Source organism: Centroberyx affinis, unplaced genomic scaffold (assembly GCF_046629955.1).
Source record: "Centroberyx affinis isolate AG114_WGS23_722 - 3 ecotype Tasmania unplaced genomic scaffold, CSIRO-AGI_Caff_v1 ptg000402l_1, whole genome shotgun sequence".
Classification (NCBI taxonomy): Eukaryota; Metazoa; Chordata; class Actinopteri; order Beryciformes; family Berycidae; genus Centroberyx; species Centroberyx affinis.
Window position 1 is genome coordinate 114,911 of NW_027279070.1, and position 14,159 is coordinate 129,069.

At 47.2% G+C, this 14,159-nt stretch overlaps 1 protein-coding gene across 2 annotated transcripts; it reads left to right on the top strand.

The window, feature by feature from the left end:
* Positions 1–9,159: 9,159 nt before the first annotated feature.
* LOC139641827 (E3 ubiquitin-protein ligase TRIM39-like) lies at positions 9,160–11,094 on the top strand. 2 transcript variants are annotated; one of them, XM_071516445.1, is made up of 2 exons: positions 9,160–9,542; positions 9,612–11,094. In XM_071516445.1, the coding sequence occupies exons 1-2, from the start codon at positions 9,374–9,376 to the stop codon at positions 10,772–10,774; spliced, it is 1,332 nt and encodes a 443-aa protein (XP_071372546.1). In that variant the 5' UTR covers positions 9,160–9,373; the 3' UTR covers positions 10,775–11,094. The 2 variants fall into 2 exon arrangements, with proteins under 2 accessions (XP_071372546.1, XP_071372545.1); XM_071516444.1 differs by having other exon boundaries at positions 9,160–11,094.
* Positions 11,095–14,159: the final 3,065 nt, after the last annotated feature.

The window sequence follows — 14,159 nt, forward strand, 5'->3', positions numbered from 1 at the left end:
AAAGCAGACTGGCATTCAGGTGTCCACTTGAATTTGGCTCCCTTGCGCTTCAGTGCATTCAGGGGTTCGGCCAGCTGAGAAAAGTTCGGGATGAACCGATGATACCAGCCGGACATGCCAAGGAACCACTGGACTGCCTTGAGGTTAGTTGGCACTGGGAATTCTTCTACTGCCTTGGTTTTGTCTGGATTCACCTGGATACCGGCGGCAGATACAATGTGACCCAGGAACTTGAGGGAGGTTTGAAAGAAGTTGCATTTTTTCATGTTGGCAGTCAGTCTTGCTTCTCTGAGTTTTTGGAAAACCACCTGCAGGTCACTGAAGTGCTGTTCCCACGAGGGAGAGTAGATGATGATGTCATCCAGGTAAACAAAACAGATGTTGCCTCTCAGCTCTCCCAAGGTCATTTCCATCAGCCTCTGAAAGGTTGCTGGTGCATTTTTGAGACCAAAGGGCATGACCTTGAATTGGTAGAGTCCAAAGGGACAGGTGAAGGCTGTTTTGTCTCCGCTGTTCTCATCCATCAGGCACTGCCAGTAGCCACTGTTGAGGTCGATGGTGGAGAAAACAACTGAGCCTGTAAGGGAGTCCAGAATTTCCTGTATAGTAGGCAGAGGGTAAGCATCGGTGTGGGTCACTGCGTTGAGTTTAATGTAGTTCACGCAAAACCTGGGCTTCCCATCTTTTTTAGGAATGAGGACCACCGGAGACGCCCAAGCCGAAGATGAGGGTTCGATGATGTCAGCGGCCAGCATTTCCTCCACTAGCTCCTTTATCACCTTGAGTTTCGCTGGGGAGACTCGGTAGGGTTTTTGTTTGATGGGAAGGTCCTGAGTAACAAAGATTTTATGTGTCAGAACATTGGTTCGGCCCAAAGAGGAGGTGCACACGTCAGCATTCCTCTGTAGCAGGTCACAGAACTGATTCTTTCCATCTCCCTCCAACTTAGCTCTCTCCACTGCCTTGTGAAACAGCTCCGCATCCAGGCTGGAGGGGGTAGGAGGAGCGGCACTCCGGGGATCAAGGGCAGAGTAAAAGGAAAGCAGGCTCCTCCCAGTCCATTCGGTAAAGTTATTAGTGTCCTTTTCAAAGCAATATTTTTTTCCACTGTTGCTCCTGAACCAGTACAAATTCTGTCCAACATCCATTTGCAGTCCACTGAGGCTCAGGAAGTCCAGTCCCAGGACTGCAGGAAAGGCAAGGCTTTCAGATGAAAGCACTACCACTGGCAGAGTACAGGTATGATCCTGCAATTTCACCACAACATGTTGCCATCCCAATGGCCATCTCTCCCCCCCGTCAGCCAAATACAGGGGTTTCCCATCCCAGGGATATAAATTCTTGTCCTCCACCTTAGTGGCCTGCCACAACTCCTCATTCAGAAGCGTGTAGGATGAACCTGAATCTACCATAGCCCTGCCATTCACTGAGCCAATGGTTATAGGAACGACCAGTTGGCGAGGAAGAGGTCTGGAAGCGGTGAAGGGGAAGGCTCTCTCCCCCGGCTGCTGATATGACACTGCGTGCATTGTAGGATTGCTGCTGGTGGATGGCCCAGATGGAGGTGGAGGCTGGTAAGTAGGCTTCTGATTCTTCCCCTTATTAGTAGAAATATTTGGACAATTGTGTGGTGAATGGGATCCTTTACACCGCCAACAGAAAGGTTGAGCCGGTCTTGCGGCTGCAGGAGTGAGAGATGTGGGTGGGGTAGAAGTGGGCGTTGCTACAGTCTGATATCTATTGGTGTCAGGGGGGTATTTCTGGGGAGTCTCTTGCTGTAGTTGCTTCTCTCTGTCCTTCTCCAGCTGCTGGCCGAGCCTCACCAGGGCATCCACTGTTTGGACACCACTGCTCCTCAGCTGGCTCGCCAAAGATGCCCGTATGTTCTTTAGTATGAGCTGGATGACTTTTTCCTCAGAGATATCCGGTTTCCAGCGGCGGCAGAGTGCTCGGTACATGTAAGCGAAGTCCCGGATGCTTTCCTGCTCGCCTTGCACCCGCGTCCTGATCCGCTCTTCCAGTTCATCAATATAATCCTCGGAGAGGAAGGCTGACAGAAACTTATGCTCAAAGTCCCTCCAGGTGAAGGTTTCCAACCTCACTACATCCCACCAGTCGCGAGCTGTGCCAAACAGGACATTGCGGAGGGTGGCGAGAAGTTCCTCATCCGTGAGGGGGTTCAAAGCCAGATAGTCCCGACACTGCTCCAGGTACATTAGAGGATCCGTACAATCTCTCATCCTGCCAAAACAAGGAAACTGCAATTTAATTGGACTTTTCCCCATTAACCTTCCCCTCAGGTCTCCCTGGATAGGGGAGCCCACCGGAGATGGGAAAGGCTCTGGACCACCCCCCAGTTGCATGGTAGAGTGCAATCGCAGCTGGGCTTTAATTTCTGGTTGCACCGTAGGTAGGGAGGCGGAGGGAGGTGGAGGTGGAATGGTGGTTGTCTGTACTGCAGTCGATTGCAATGAAGAGTGTGGTGTTCGGAGGGTTTGTTCCTTGATGGCGCTAACTCCCTCCACCATACTGTGCAATTGCTCCTTACATGTTGTTACTTCTTCCTGCAGGTGCGTGACAGTGGCCACCATTGGAGTCATTATATCACTGATGTCCTTAAGCATCTCTGTATGGTGATGATGGAGCCTCCACTTGAGAGTGTCTGTGAACTGCATCCTGAGATACTCTGTATGCTGTATGAAGCAGTCCTTTAGTTGTTGCTGTCCTTGTTCCTGCTTTACAGCAAAGGCATGTTTAAAGGCAGACAGAATGTCCAGCATTTTCTGATTATTGGTTTGTTGCTCTGCTTTCCACTGATGAATTAGACCATACATTTTCGTTTGGCTTCTTTGCAGATCTGCCAAAGTGTGCTGTATGTTTGTGTTATCCGGAGGCTTTAACAGTGGAGGAGCAAGAGGTTCATCTCCCGTGAGTTCCATGTCCAGTAATGATAGAGTGGTTTTGTCCTTTCCCTTGCCTTGTCCAGAATTAAAAATCTCCTGCTGCCCAGCAGAGGGCAGAACGCCCTGCATGGAGGTTCCCTGGCTTATGGAGGGAAAAGGTGGCATTTGGTCCTCTTGGCCAGCAGATGGCAATCTCCCTTGCTCGGAGCATACCTGACTGGTGGGGAGAGGAGGAAGTGGCAATTGGCCCTCCTGGCCAGCAGAGGGCAATGCTTCCCAGGAGAGATCCAGCAAATCCAGCAACTCTGCCATGCCCGTTTATTGTCCCTTAAAATGAGGTTGTGTTGAATAAATATGGTCTGCGTTCAGTTGAGTGTTGTTTGTCGTCAATGCCAGGGCGTAGGTTTTGCTTGCTCTTTGTGTGTGCACACACGACCAGTTTGTTAAATTTTCAGGTCCCATCTGGGGTGCCACTTTTTATGTAGCGGTTGCTGGCGGTAGCCAGGGGTTGTCGGTCAGTGTCTCAGTCTGACAAAGAAAATAATAATACGTGCCCAGCCGGTCAACCCTACAAAGGACCTGGTCCATGCCTATCCCTCAAACGGCCCGTAGCACACAACATATATCGGCAAGCCAAAAAACACACAACACAGCCAAATTCAATGATCCCCACAGTGTATTGTACAGCAAAGGTAAGTGCAACTCCCAACCCAACAACAATGCAATATACAGTGAACAACCTCAACCAACAGCAATTCAATACACAGTGAACAACCTCAACCAACAGCAATTCAATACACAGTGAACAACCTCAACCAACAGCAATTCAATACACAGTGAACAGCAATCAAATACCAGTTTAGTCCCGAACCACCCCAACCCACAGTCAGCTCCACAGTCGGGTTAGTCAGAGTCACGGCTCCCAAGTGAACGCTCTCACCAGAGCAAAACAGCTTTGTGCGGGTCTCCGGGAAAACCCCGGCGTTACCTCCGGTTGCGTACTCCGATACAGACGTGGCAGCGGCTCCCGGGAATAGTCGGCCGGGGCGATGTGCGGTGGGTTGAAGAATAAATGGCGTGTTTGGGAAGAGAAGGTGATTCCGGGCTGTATCGACGGTTGGCCTACAAAACGGCGGACTTTTACTCGCTGCCAGGGGTTGGCAGGCTAACGCGGGACACTGGGACGGACTGGCCTCTTCCTGCATGTGTCGGCCTGTGAGTAGGCGCCATTAGCTTTTGAAATAGCCATTGATCCGTCTATGGGGGTGTGTGTGTGACGTGGGGGGGGGGTGCGTTCTTAAAGGCGCAGATCGCCACAAGTGGAGGAACGTAATCTTCATAATTTGCTGAGTCAGGAGCGTATCTATGTTCCCAGGGTCCTATGTTCCCCAGTTCAATATTCTGTTAACACACATTAACCCTCCTACTGTGTTCGAGTCAAATTGTGTGTGTGTGTGTGTGTGTGTGTGTGTGTGTGTGTGGAGGAGCTGCCTGAGCCCCGCCCACGGTGAAACTCCGACACAGAGAGCAGACGAGAGGACAGAAGCGGCTCGACCAGGAATGACAAACGTGTCTCAGCATAGTTTCTTTCTGTTCATTCGGCTTAGGCGCTGTGAAAAACGTCTTATAACGGTCGGGAAAACCTCGCTGTTTATTCTGGCATCATGTTGGCTAAAATGTTGGTGACATTCTTATGGAAACAAACAGAGACGATGAAAAGCGGTAGAAAGAAGCAGTTGTTCTCTCCTGACCGATAGCTGCAGCCAGGTACAAAACACTGGACCGTGTTCTTCTAGTCTGAACGTTGTAACCCTTTACAGGCCGTGGTTGTAGCGTTAGATCTATCATGTATGACTATAGCTCTAGATATAGTTTGTCTCTCCAACATGACAAGACCACGGAGCGAGCTCTGTGATTGGAGGACTTGGATGGCGCACTTCTGTCTGGGATGAGTAGTTTCTTTACCCTCTAACACCAAGATGGACACAGCCTTGTACCTTAGCTTTTTTTTTCCATTTACGCTAGTTTTTCCGACACAGCTGTAAGAGTGAAATTGTGTTTTATGGGCAAAGGTTGTGTAAACATAAGTTAAACATGGGTTTACTGTGTTTGTATTGAATGTTGCCTGTTATCTTGTCTGCATATGTTTGGGTGATATTCTAGAGTCAGCCACTTGGCGGTGCTGTTCAGACAGCGGGTGGTTTCGGGGAGTTGAGTTTGGGGTAGAAGAGAGAGAGGGAGAGAGTTGAGGGGGGAGTGAAGGAAAAAGAAGGGTAATGGGAGAAAAACCCAGAACGTGTTGGACTGATTTATTCCCTCACACACACCCACGTCTCTTACAGTGGTGGCAGCGGTGGGACGTCCTCCGGTGGAATATCGTCCGTTGGGATTCTGCTCAACTTTGTGAGTCTCTGAAGCTATAGGCTAACGATAGCCACGCTAACCGCTAGCTTAGCTTTAGCTTGAAGTACAGTGAGTCAGATAGTCATTACTATCCCCGTTTGGGATAATCTGCCCCGGGAAACTCAGGGCTCTTATACTGAAGCAAAGAAGCACTTGCAGACAGCTTTTGGCCAAAAGGATGAAATTGCATCACTTCAAACATTCCCTAATGCCCGGCATAGACTGCCTAATGAAGCAATGGAAGTTTATGCTGCGGATGTATGCGGGCTTGTCAAAGAAGCTTTCCCAGATTTTGAGCACAATGCTTCAGAATTATTAAAATGTCTCGCTTCATTGCTGGTCTGGATCAGGAGCTTCAAGTCAAGTGTCATGAAAGAGGGGTGAAAACTTTCACTGAGGCTTTTGAAGTCGCCTCCCAAGCTGAACGGGCTCGCCAAGCAGCTAGATTAGTAATGCCAGTGTCCTCAGCTAATGTCGCTATCAGAGATATTGGCACAATGCAGTCAGTTAATTCGGTTTGTGAAAATAACACTGAACTCAGAAAAACAGTCCAGAACCTCACTGCTAATGTTAAAGACTTAAGTAAGGATCTGGATGCACTGAGACTGAAGCTGGATGAGCAAAACAGCGTGCACCACCATGACCGGCACATGCTTGTGCGTCCTCAAAGATCTCCCTCACCTTACGGGATAAGCCCAGATAGACCCACAAATGCATGGAGCTCAGGTTATGGACATTCCCCATCCAGATATTCGCATTCCCCAGAACGCTATTCTCCTCAGAGGACTCGCCGCCATCAGGATTACACCCGCAGGGAACTTGACAGGTACCGACAGCCTTACAGAGATACCCCCTACTCAGACCATGACTTTAGCCCTTGAGGAAAAGAGAGGGAGACAACCCTCTCCCAACAGACCCTACTATGACTCTCACTGCCGAAGCCCGAGTCCCTATGCCAAACATGTTTTGTTCCCAGAGTACGGGGACAAAGGCCAAACACGGCAACCAAAGGATTGGGACCAGCAATACCCCACTAAGAGTGGCAACAAAGATCATCGCAGATTTCCACAGGGAAACGACCATTAGCTGATGATGCAGGGCGTTCATCAGCTACTTCTCTGGAAGCCCCAGATGTCTGCCTCACTGAAATAATGTCACCACAAATGGCTCTCTGGATCCCCCAATGACCACCAGCAGTTAGAAGTACAAAATTACAATATTTATTATTAAAATATTCCTACACACACAAATCAACTAGTAAATGAACCAAATAAGCAAAAGTTATAAGTAACAGAGGATTAACACAGCAGCATGAGTTCAGCCATTATCCCACAATTAGTTCGCCCACACTGACAACCCTTCGTCTGCAAAGTGAACTTCACACCGACTCACTCCAATTAAAGTTTCAGATCCTCACTGGAATTTACCATTTCACTGCACTCATAATTCCACTCCACTACAAACTGTGTTATATGGCAGACACTGCAAAAATACAAACGAAGAGTTGCAGCTTAAGGCTTTGTAGAAGAGCAACCCCACTAGCTAGCCTAACCCGGAAACTTATAACAATTGTAACATAAGTATAGTTAACCTATCACATTTATACAAACAAGACATGACACCTAATACAAAAAAACAGAAACAAAATAAGACTTTTAAAATGTCCGGCCCAACTCACAACCGGAACGCCCTCTGTCCTTTCCTGGTGAGTTGGGAAATAAAATTGTACTTATCGGGCGCGATCCGCGTTCTCCTGGTTTCCTTCCTCGCTCGGCGAGTGAGCAGGCGCGGAGAGGACAATGGATTCCAGCAGCAGGAGCAAACTGTGGTCAGCAGCGTATGGCGGATCAGAAGACTCACGATGATAGCAGGAACGGTAGCCGTGGCAGTAACAGGAGCGGCAGCAGGAGCAGCAGCAGTAGCAGGAATAGTAACAGGAGCGGTAGTCGCAGCGGTAGCCGGAGCGGCAGCAGTAGCAGGCTGGTAGCAGGAGCGGTAGCCGTAGCAACGGCAGAAGCGGCGGCAGTAGCAGGAATAGTAGCAGGAGCGGCAGCAGGAGCGGCAACAGGAGCGGGCTGGTAGCAGGAGCGGTGGTAGGCTGGAAAGACACAGAGCAGCAGCAGTAAGGACACGCAGTCCACATAACACACGCCACCACACTCACACCATCTGAGTAGGAATCGACCGTCCCTGTTACGCAGTATGGCGAGCGTTGAGAGTTGTCGCCCCGTTCGATCTCACGGCTGTCCGGTCACCCCCCGAGCTGCCATAATCTGGTTGCATCCCCTTTTATAGTCCTGTCGCCAACCCTCTTCCGGGTCAGAGGGGGAGGTCACCTAAGAGTCAAGTTTTTAAAAGAAACAGCGCGCCCAATGGACACAATATACATCACATTCTAGCTCTGGCTGAATAGTCTGTTCCCAAAACCCAGGAGACAACCCATAGTCATAAATCACGTCGCCTCCATCCGCGACAATAACAGACAACATCAGTGCACCACTGACCCCAAAATGTCAATTCCTTCCCTAGCAAAAAGACCCATTAAAAAGAAGTTCATCATGTCACAAGCTGTGACTAGCCAAAGTTTGGATACATTGGGTATGGTAGACATCACCTTTAAGCTAGGGTCTCAAACTCTGCAACATGAAGTGCACGTCATCAGAAATGTCAATCAAGGCTTTATATTAGGTTTTGACTTTCTCATTCCTCACAGTGTTATTCTGGACATGGGGAGAGGGCTGTGCTATCTGGGTGATGATGTCCTGCCCCTACTTAGAAAAAGTGAACTGGCACCTGCTAGTTGTACAGCACAAATAATGGAGAACACCACTGTCCCTCCACGCTGTGAAATGACTTGCAAAGTTGTCTTGATTCCCCCTGTACTCAATGCAGGCATACCAGGCAGCTACAGCGCCTGTCTTGAACCCCGGCAACTAGAACTGGATGGCATTGCAGTTGGCCGACACTGTCTACGGCTGAAAATGGCTGTACTGTTGCACGCATCATCAACCTTACACATTGCCCTATGGTGCTTCATTCAGGCATGCAGTTAGGACAGTTCACCCCAGTATCTGATACTGAGATAATCCAGGATTCAGCCCCTGTATGTAAGGTGTCCACCGGCCTAGTACCGCCATCCAGTCTGCCAGCTAATGTCACACGGCCAACCAAACTCCTTTTCGATGTCAAGTGTGGAGATCGGACAAGTGCAGAGAGGTCTGAACTACACAACTTGCTCTCGTCTTACCATGATGTGTAAAACCAGCACAGACTTTGGTAATACAGACATTGTCAAACACAAAATCTACACAAACCCTGCACCCCCAGTTAGGAAGCGTGCATATCGCACTTCCCCAAAAATGCAGACACCGATTCAGTCACATGTGGATGAGATGTTGGAAAAAGGAATAGTGGAAGTTAGTCACGGCCCCTGGGCAGCACCTGTGGTGATGGTCAGGATGGCACATGGCGTTTCTGTGTAGACTACAGAAGTTTGAATACAGTCACTGTAAAGGATGCACACCCTCAGCTGCTATTCGTTTGAGCTGCTGCCTCATTGTGTCGCGGTTCAGGTCATTCGACTGTTGCAACACTCCGAACGGCGTGTCACGTGACCATGTGTATGTGAAAAATGAATGGGTTTTTTTGCTTCCAGAAACCAAGAAATAGTCACGCCCACGTCTTCACATCTCAACTCTATTACAGTAAACAGCTGAGCATTTAGGAGAAATGGCCTGACAAAGCTCCGCCCCTTTCTCTGACTCAACTCCGACAAACCAGGAAACAGATGTTATTATTGTTCCACTCCTCACTGAGAACAGACACACACCGAGAGACAGATGATAAGATTCACTTTAAGACCAAACCCACGACTTCCACTGAGGGAGGACAGCTACAGGAGGGAATACTGGAAGACTGGGAATGCTGCCACTTCAACCTGCTGCTGACTTGGGAGTTTTAGAAGAAACACGACTCAAAGTGAAAGTAACTTTCAGGGAACAAAAGACTGACTGACTTCCTGTTTGAGCGCTCTGTCTGGTGAGTTTTTAGCTTCACTGAGAGAGAAAATGTCTTCCAGATCAGAGGAGGATCTCTCCTGTTCTGTCTGCTGTGACATCTTTAAAGATCCTGTCGTCCTGTCATGTAGCCACAGCTTCTGTAAAGCCTGTCTGCAGAGCTGGTGGACAGAGAAACAAATACATGAGTGTCCACTTTGTAAGGAAATATCTTTACACAGTGAACCACCTTGTAACTTGGTGTTAAAGAACCTGTGTGAGACTTTCTTACTGGAGAGAGATCAGAGAGCTTCAGCAGGATCTGAGCTTCTCTGCAGTCTGCACTCTGAGAAACTCAAGCTCTTCTGTCTGGACCATCAGCAGCCAGTGTGTCTTGTCTGTCGAGATTCAAAAACACACACCAACCACAGATTCAGACCCATCGATGAAGCTGCACAGGATCACAAGGAGGAACTTCAGGAATCACTGAAGTCCTTAAAGGAGAAACTGAAGCTCTTTAATCAAGTTAAAGGAAACTTTGATCAAACAGCAGAATACATTAAGGTCCAGGTCCGATACACAGAGAGGCAGATTAAGGAGGAGTTTGACAAGCTTCACCAGTTTCTATTAGAGGAAGAGGAGGCCAGGATCACTGCACTGAGGGAGGAAGAGGAGCAGAAGAGTCAGACGATGAAGGAGAAGATTGAGGGTCTGAGCAGAGAGATAGCAGCTCTTTCAGACACAGTCAGAGCCATAGAGAAGGAGCTGAGAGCTGAAGACGTCTCGTTCCTGCAGAACTACAAGGCTACAGTGGAAAGAGTCCAGCGCCCCCTGCTGGAGGATCCACAGCTGGTCTCAGGAGCTCTGATAGACGAGGCCAAACACCTGGGCAACCTGAGCTTCACAGTCTGGGACAAGATGAAGGAGATGGTCTCCTACACTCCTGTGATTCTGGATCCAAACACTGCCCATCCAGCACTCATCCTGTCTGAAGATCTGACCAGTGTGAGACGTGGAGAGAGACAGAAGCTTCCTGAAAACCCAGAGAGGTTTGACTTGCTCTGCTCTGTCCTGGGATCTGAGGGCTTTAACTCAGGAACTCACAGCTGGGATGTTGAGGTTGGAGACAGTACATTCTGGTTTTTGGGTGTGGCAGCAGAGTCTGTCCAGAGGAAGGGACGCATATGGTCTGAATTATGGAAAATGTGGTTCTATGATGGTAAATACGGAGCAGCCTCCCCATCAGATCCAGACACTGTTCTCCCAGTGAAGAAGAAGCTCCAGAGGATCAGACTGCATCTGGACTGGAACAGAGGAAAGCTGTCATTCTCTGATCCTGATACTAACACACACATACACACCTTCACACACACTTTCACTGACAGGCTGTTTCCACTCATTAACACTGTGAAAGATTTCTCTCTGAAGATTTTACCAGTGAAGGTCTCTGTAACAGTGGAACAGCACAGTTAGAGATGATGATGAAGATGATGATGATGATGATGCTTATAATGATGAAGATGATGATATCATGAACACAAGCCATCCATGTCTGCAAGGGGAATACTTGTCATTTTAAGGATTCATTATATAAACATTTTATATCCATTATTCTTATTTCCAGGACAGTCAGTGAATATAATCAACTCTCTAATCTGTGATGTCATCAACATGTGCCCATGTTGTCCTGATGATGATGTTGCTGTCATGGTGATGTGGATGACATCTATAACAACAACAGGAAATAACAAAAATATAAAAACATCAACAATATAATAATAAGTTTATTTACATAGCACCATACATAGAATTCAACTCAAAGTGCTTTACATAAAATAGATTGATTAAAACAATAAATGGATTAAAAACAGTAAACAATAAACTATTACATTACATTTAAATTACATAAAAAAATAGTCCAGCATAGGAATGACAATATAAATATAAAAAACATAAAAGGAAAATTCAAAGTGCTCAAAAGATAAATAATGGAAATGTTATTGAATAATTAAGAGCAAGCTAAATGGAAAAAATAAAAGTTAATAAATATTGAAATAATCTATAATAACATTCAAATAAATAAAAAATGTTTTGCATTACCTCAAAGTAGACGAGCTCTACTTTGTTAAAGTGAATTTTCTCTGTATTTAGACTGCAGGTAAAAGTTCATCCTGTCTTCTTTGGTTCTTCGTCTGAAGTGTTAAATTTATTTGATCTAACTTTATTCCAGGTTCTTAGAGTTTCTCTCCACTGTAACTAGTCTTCTCTTTGTAGTTAAATCATTTAAACTGCAGCAGATCCTGGACTGACTCTAATATTTACAGCAACAGATCCAGGCTCAGCTGAACTCTTCATTTACAAAACTCTTTATATCCATTTGGGAAAATAAATCAGAACCTCATAGTTTGTCGTTCAACATCTCCAACATCCAGACCATCCTGTCTGTAAAAGAGTTTTCATTTTGTCAACCGAGGACTTCAGTTATCTAGAGTCCTTTAAAAAGTACCATCATTTTAATTCTGCATGATATATCAGTTTGTCACTTTATTTAAAAGGTGGAGATTTTATTTTGGATTCAGACTTCATGTAATGTTGGGGATTTAGGAATTGAAGCTTTCTCTACTGTTGCTCTCATTGTGAGTCACTCTGCATAAGAAAATCAGCTGAATAATCAAAATGTAAAATGTAAATTACTGATTATGTTGTTAGCACTGTAATATTTTACCTGCTGTGATTATTTTAATTTACTGCTGCATAACTTTGCATGTAAAACCAATAAAGAATGAAGTTAAGAGGGAAATGTGTGCAGATTTCCTGACTGTGATTTCAGCAGCGTTGTCATCATGTCTAGATTCTGCTGACTCAGGGCTTCAGCTGGTCTCCTGAAAGTTTGTGAAATATTCACCAAATGTTGCTCAGTGCATGAGAAGTGAGAGGAGTGTGTGTTCCCACCATGAAAGGCCTTCGTGAAGAAGGCTCCAAACTACAAACCAGAAGCAGTCTGACACTGAAATAGTGCAGTGGACAGTAAAGGTGTAGTGGTCAGGATGGTGGATGGGTGGAAGCTTTTACCTTAAACTCCAACAACTGAGTTAAAGTCCCAGCTTCTACAAAAAGGATTTCTACTGTGGGTCAAGTTTTAAATTGTAGCTAAAGTTTTTATTTAACCGACCAAAGCCTTTCACTGACCTTAACCAAGTTGTTTTAGTTCCTAAACTGAAAATGTCCAGTTCATGTTTTTGTCACAGAATCCAGTTTGTAGTGTGTAGCGGTTGCTGGCGGTAGCCAGGGGGTGCCGGTCAGAGTCTCAGTCTGACAAAGAAAATAATAATACGTGCCCAGCCAGTCAACCCTACAAAGGACCTGGTCCATGCCTATCCCTCAAACGGCCCGTAGCACACAACATATATCGGCAAGCCAAAAAATACACAACACAGCCAAATTCAATGATCCCCACAGTGTATTGTACAGCAAAGGTAAGTGCAACTCCCAACCCAACAACAATGCAATATACAGTGAACAACCTCAACCACCAGCAATTCAATACACAGTGAACAGCAATCAAACACCAGTTTAGTCCCGACCCACCCCAACCCACAGTCAGCTCCACAGTCGGGTTAGTCAGAGTCACGGCTCCCAAGTGAACGCTCTCACCAGAGCAAAACAGCTTTGTGCGGGTCTCCAGGAAAACCCCGGCGTTACCTCCGGTTGCGTACTCCGATACAGACGTGGCAGCGGCTCCCGGGAATAGTCGGCCGGGGCATGTGCGGTGGGTTGAAGAATAAATGGCGTGTTTGGGAAGAGAAGGTGATTCCGGGCTGTATCGACGGTTGGCCTACAAAACGGCGGACTTTTACTCGCTGCCAGGGGTTGGCAGGCTAACACGGGACACTGGGACGGACTGGCCTCTTCCTGCATGTGTCGGCCTGTGAGTAGGCGCCATTAGCTTTTGAAATAGCCATTGATCCGTCTATGGGGGTGTGTGTGTGACGTGGGGGGGGGTGCGTTCTTAAAGGCGCAGATCGCCACACATTTCCCCCCTTGGAGAAAAGCTGCATGTCTGCAAGCTTTCATCATCTTTTTCTTTGTCCTCCTCCTCCTCCTCACTTTCAGTTCTTTCATTTAACGGAAGTTTTCCTGCAGAGGTAGGTGAGCTAGCGGGGAAGCCCAGAAATTCCTCATCGTCACTTTCCTCATTAAAATGTCCAAGAGGCACCTTTTCTCCAGCTCCTCAACTTCTTTAGCTGTGGGATAGCAGGGTTTCAATCGTGCCACATGCACCACCTTCCTGTTCTCTCCACTGTCCTCCAGAACAATGTCGTAGTTGACCGGTCCCACTTCAGCAACAATTCGGTATGGACCGAGCCACTTGGGAGTCAGTTTGGCAGTAAATGATTTTTCTGCTTTAGATACTGGATGGGACCGGAGCCATACTCTGTCTTTTTCTTGGTATTGCTGATCTCGGTGAGTCTTGTCGTAATTTCGTTTTTGCCTTTCTCTGTTTTTCTGGAGGTTACACTGGGCGAATGCGGTAAGGTCCTGAAGTTTGGTTATTGTTTTGTAGTTTGATGAGTCAGGGGTGGCTTCCCTTGGCTGGAGTAGGGCGTAGGGCGATGGCGGAGACGAACTGGCTTCCCTGGTCCGACAGAAGGTAGTTGGGGACCCCCCATCGGGTGAGAATTTCCTGGGTGAGTATTTTTGACACCGTTTCTGCTGTGGCTCTCCGTAGGGGATATAGCTCCACCCAACGGGTGTAGTAGTCCACAAAAACCAACAGGTGGACATTTCCCTTGGAGCTCCTTGGAAAGGGGCCCATCAAGTCTACTCCCAGCATCTCCCAAGGGTGGTTCACCACGGT

What these genes read in the sequence shown, in the direction of transcription:
- LOC139641827 (XM_071516444.1), top strand. Translation starts at nt 9,374, where the DNA reads ATGTCTTCCAGATCAGAGGAGGATCTCTCCTGTTCTGTCTGCTGTGAC.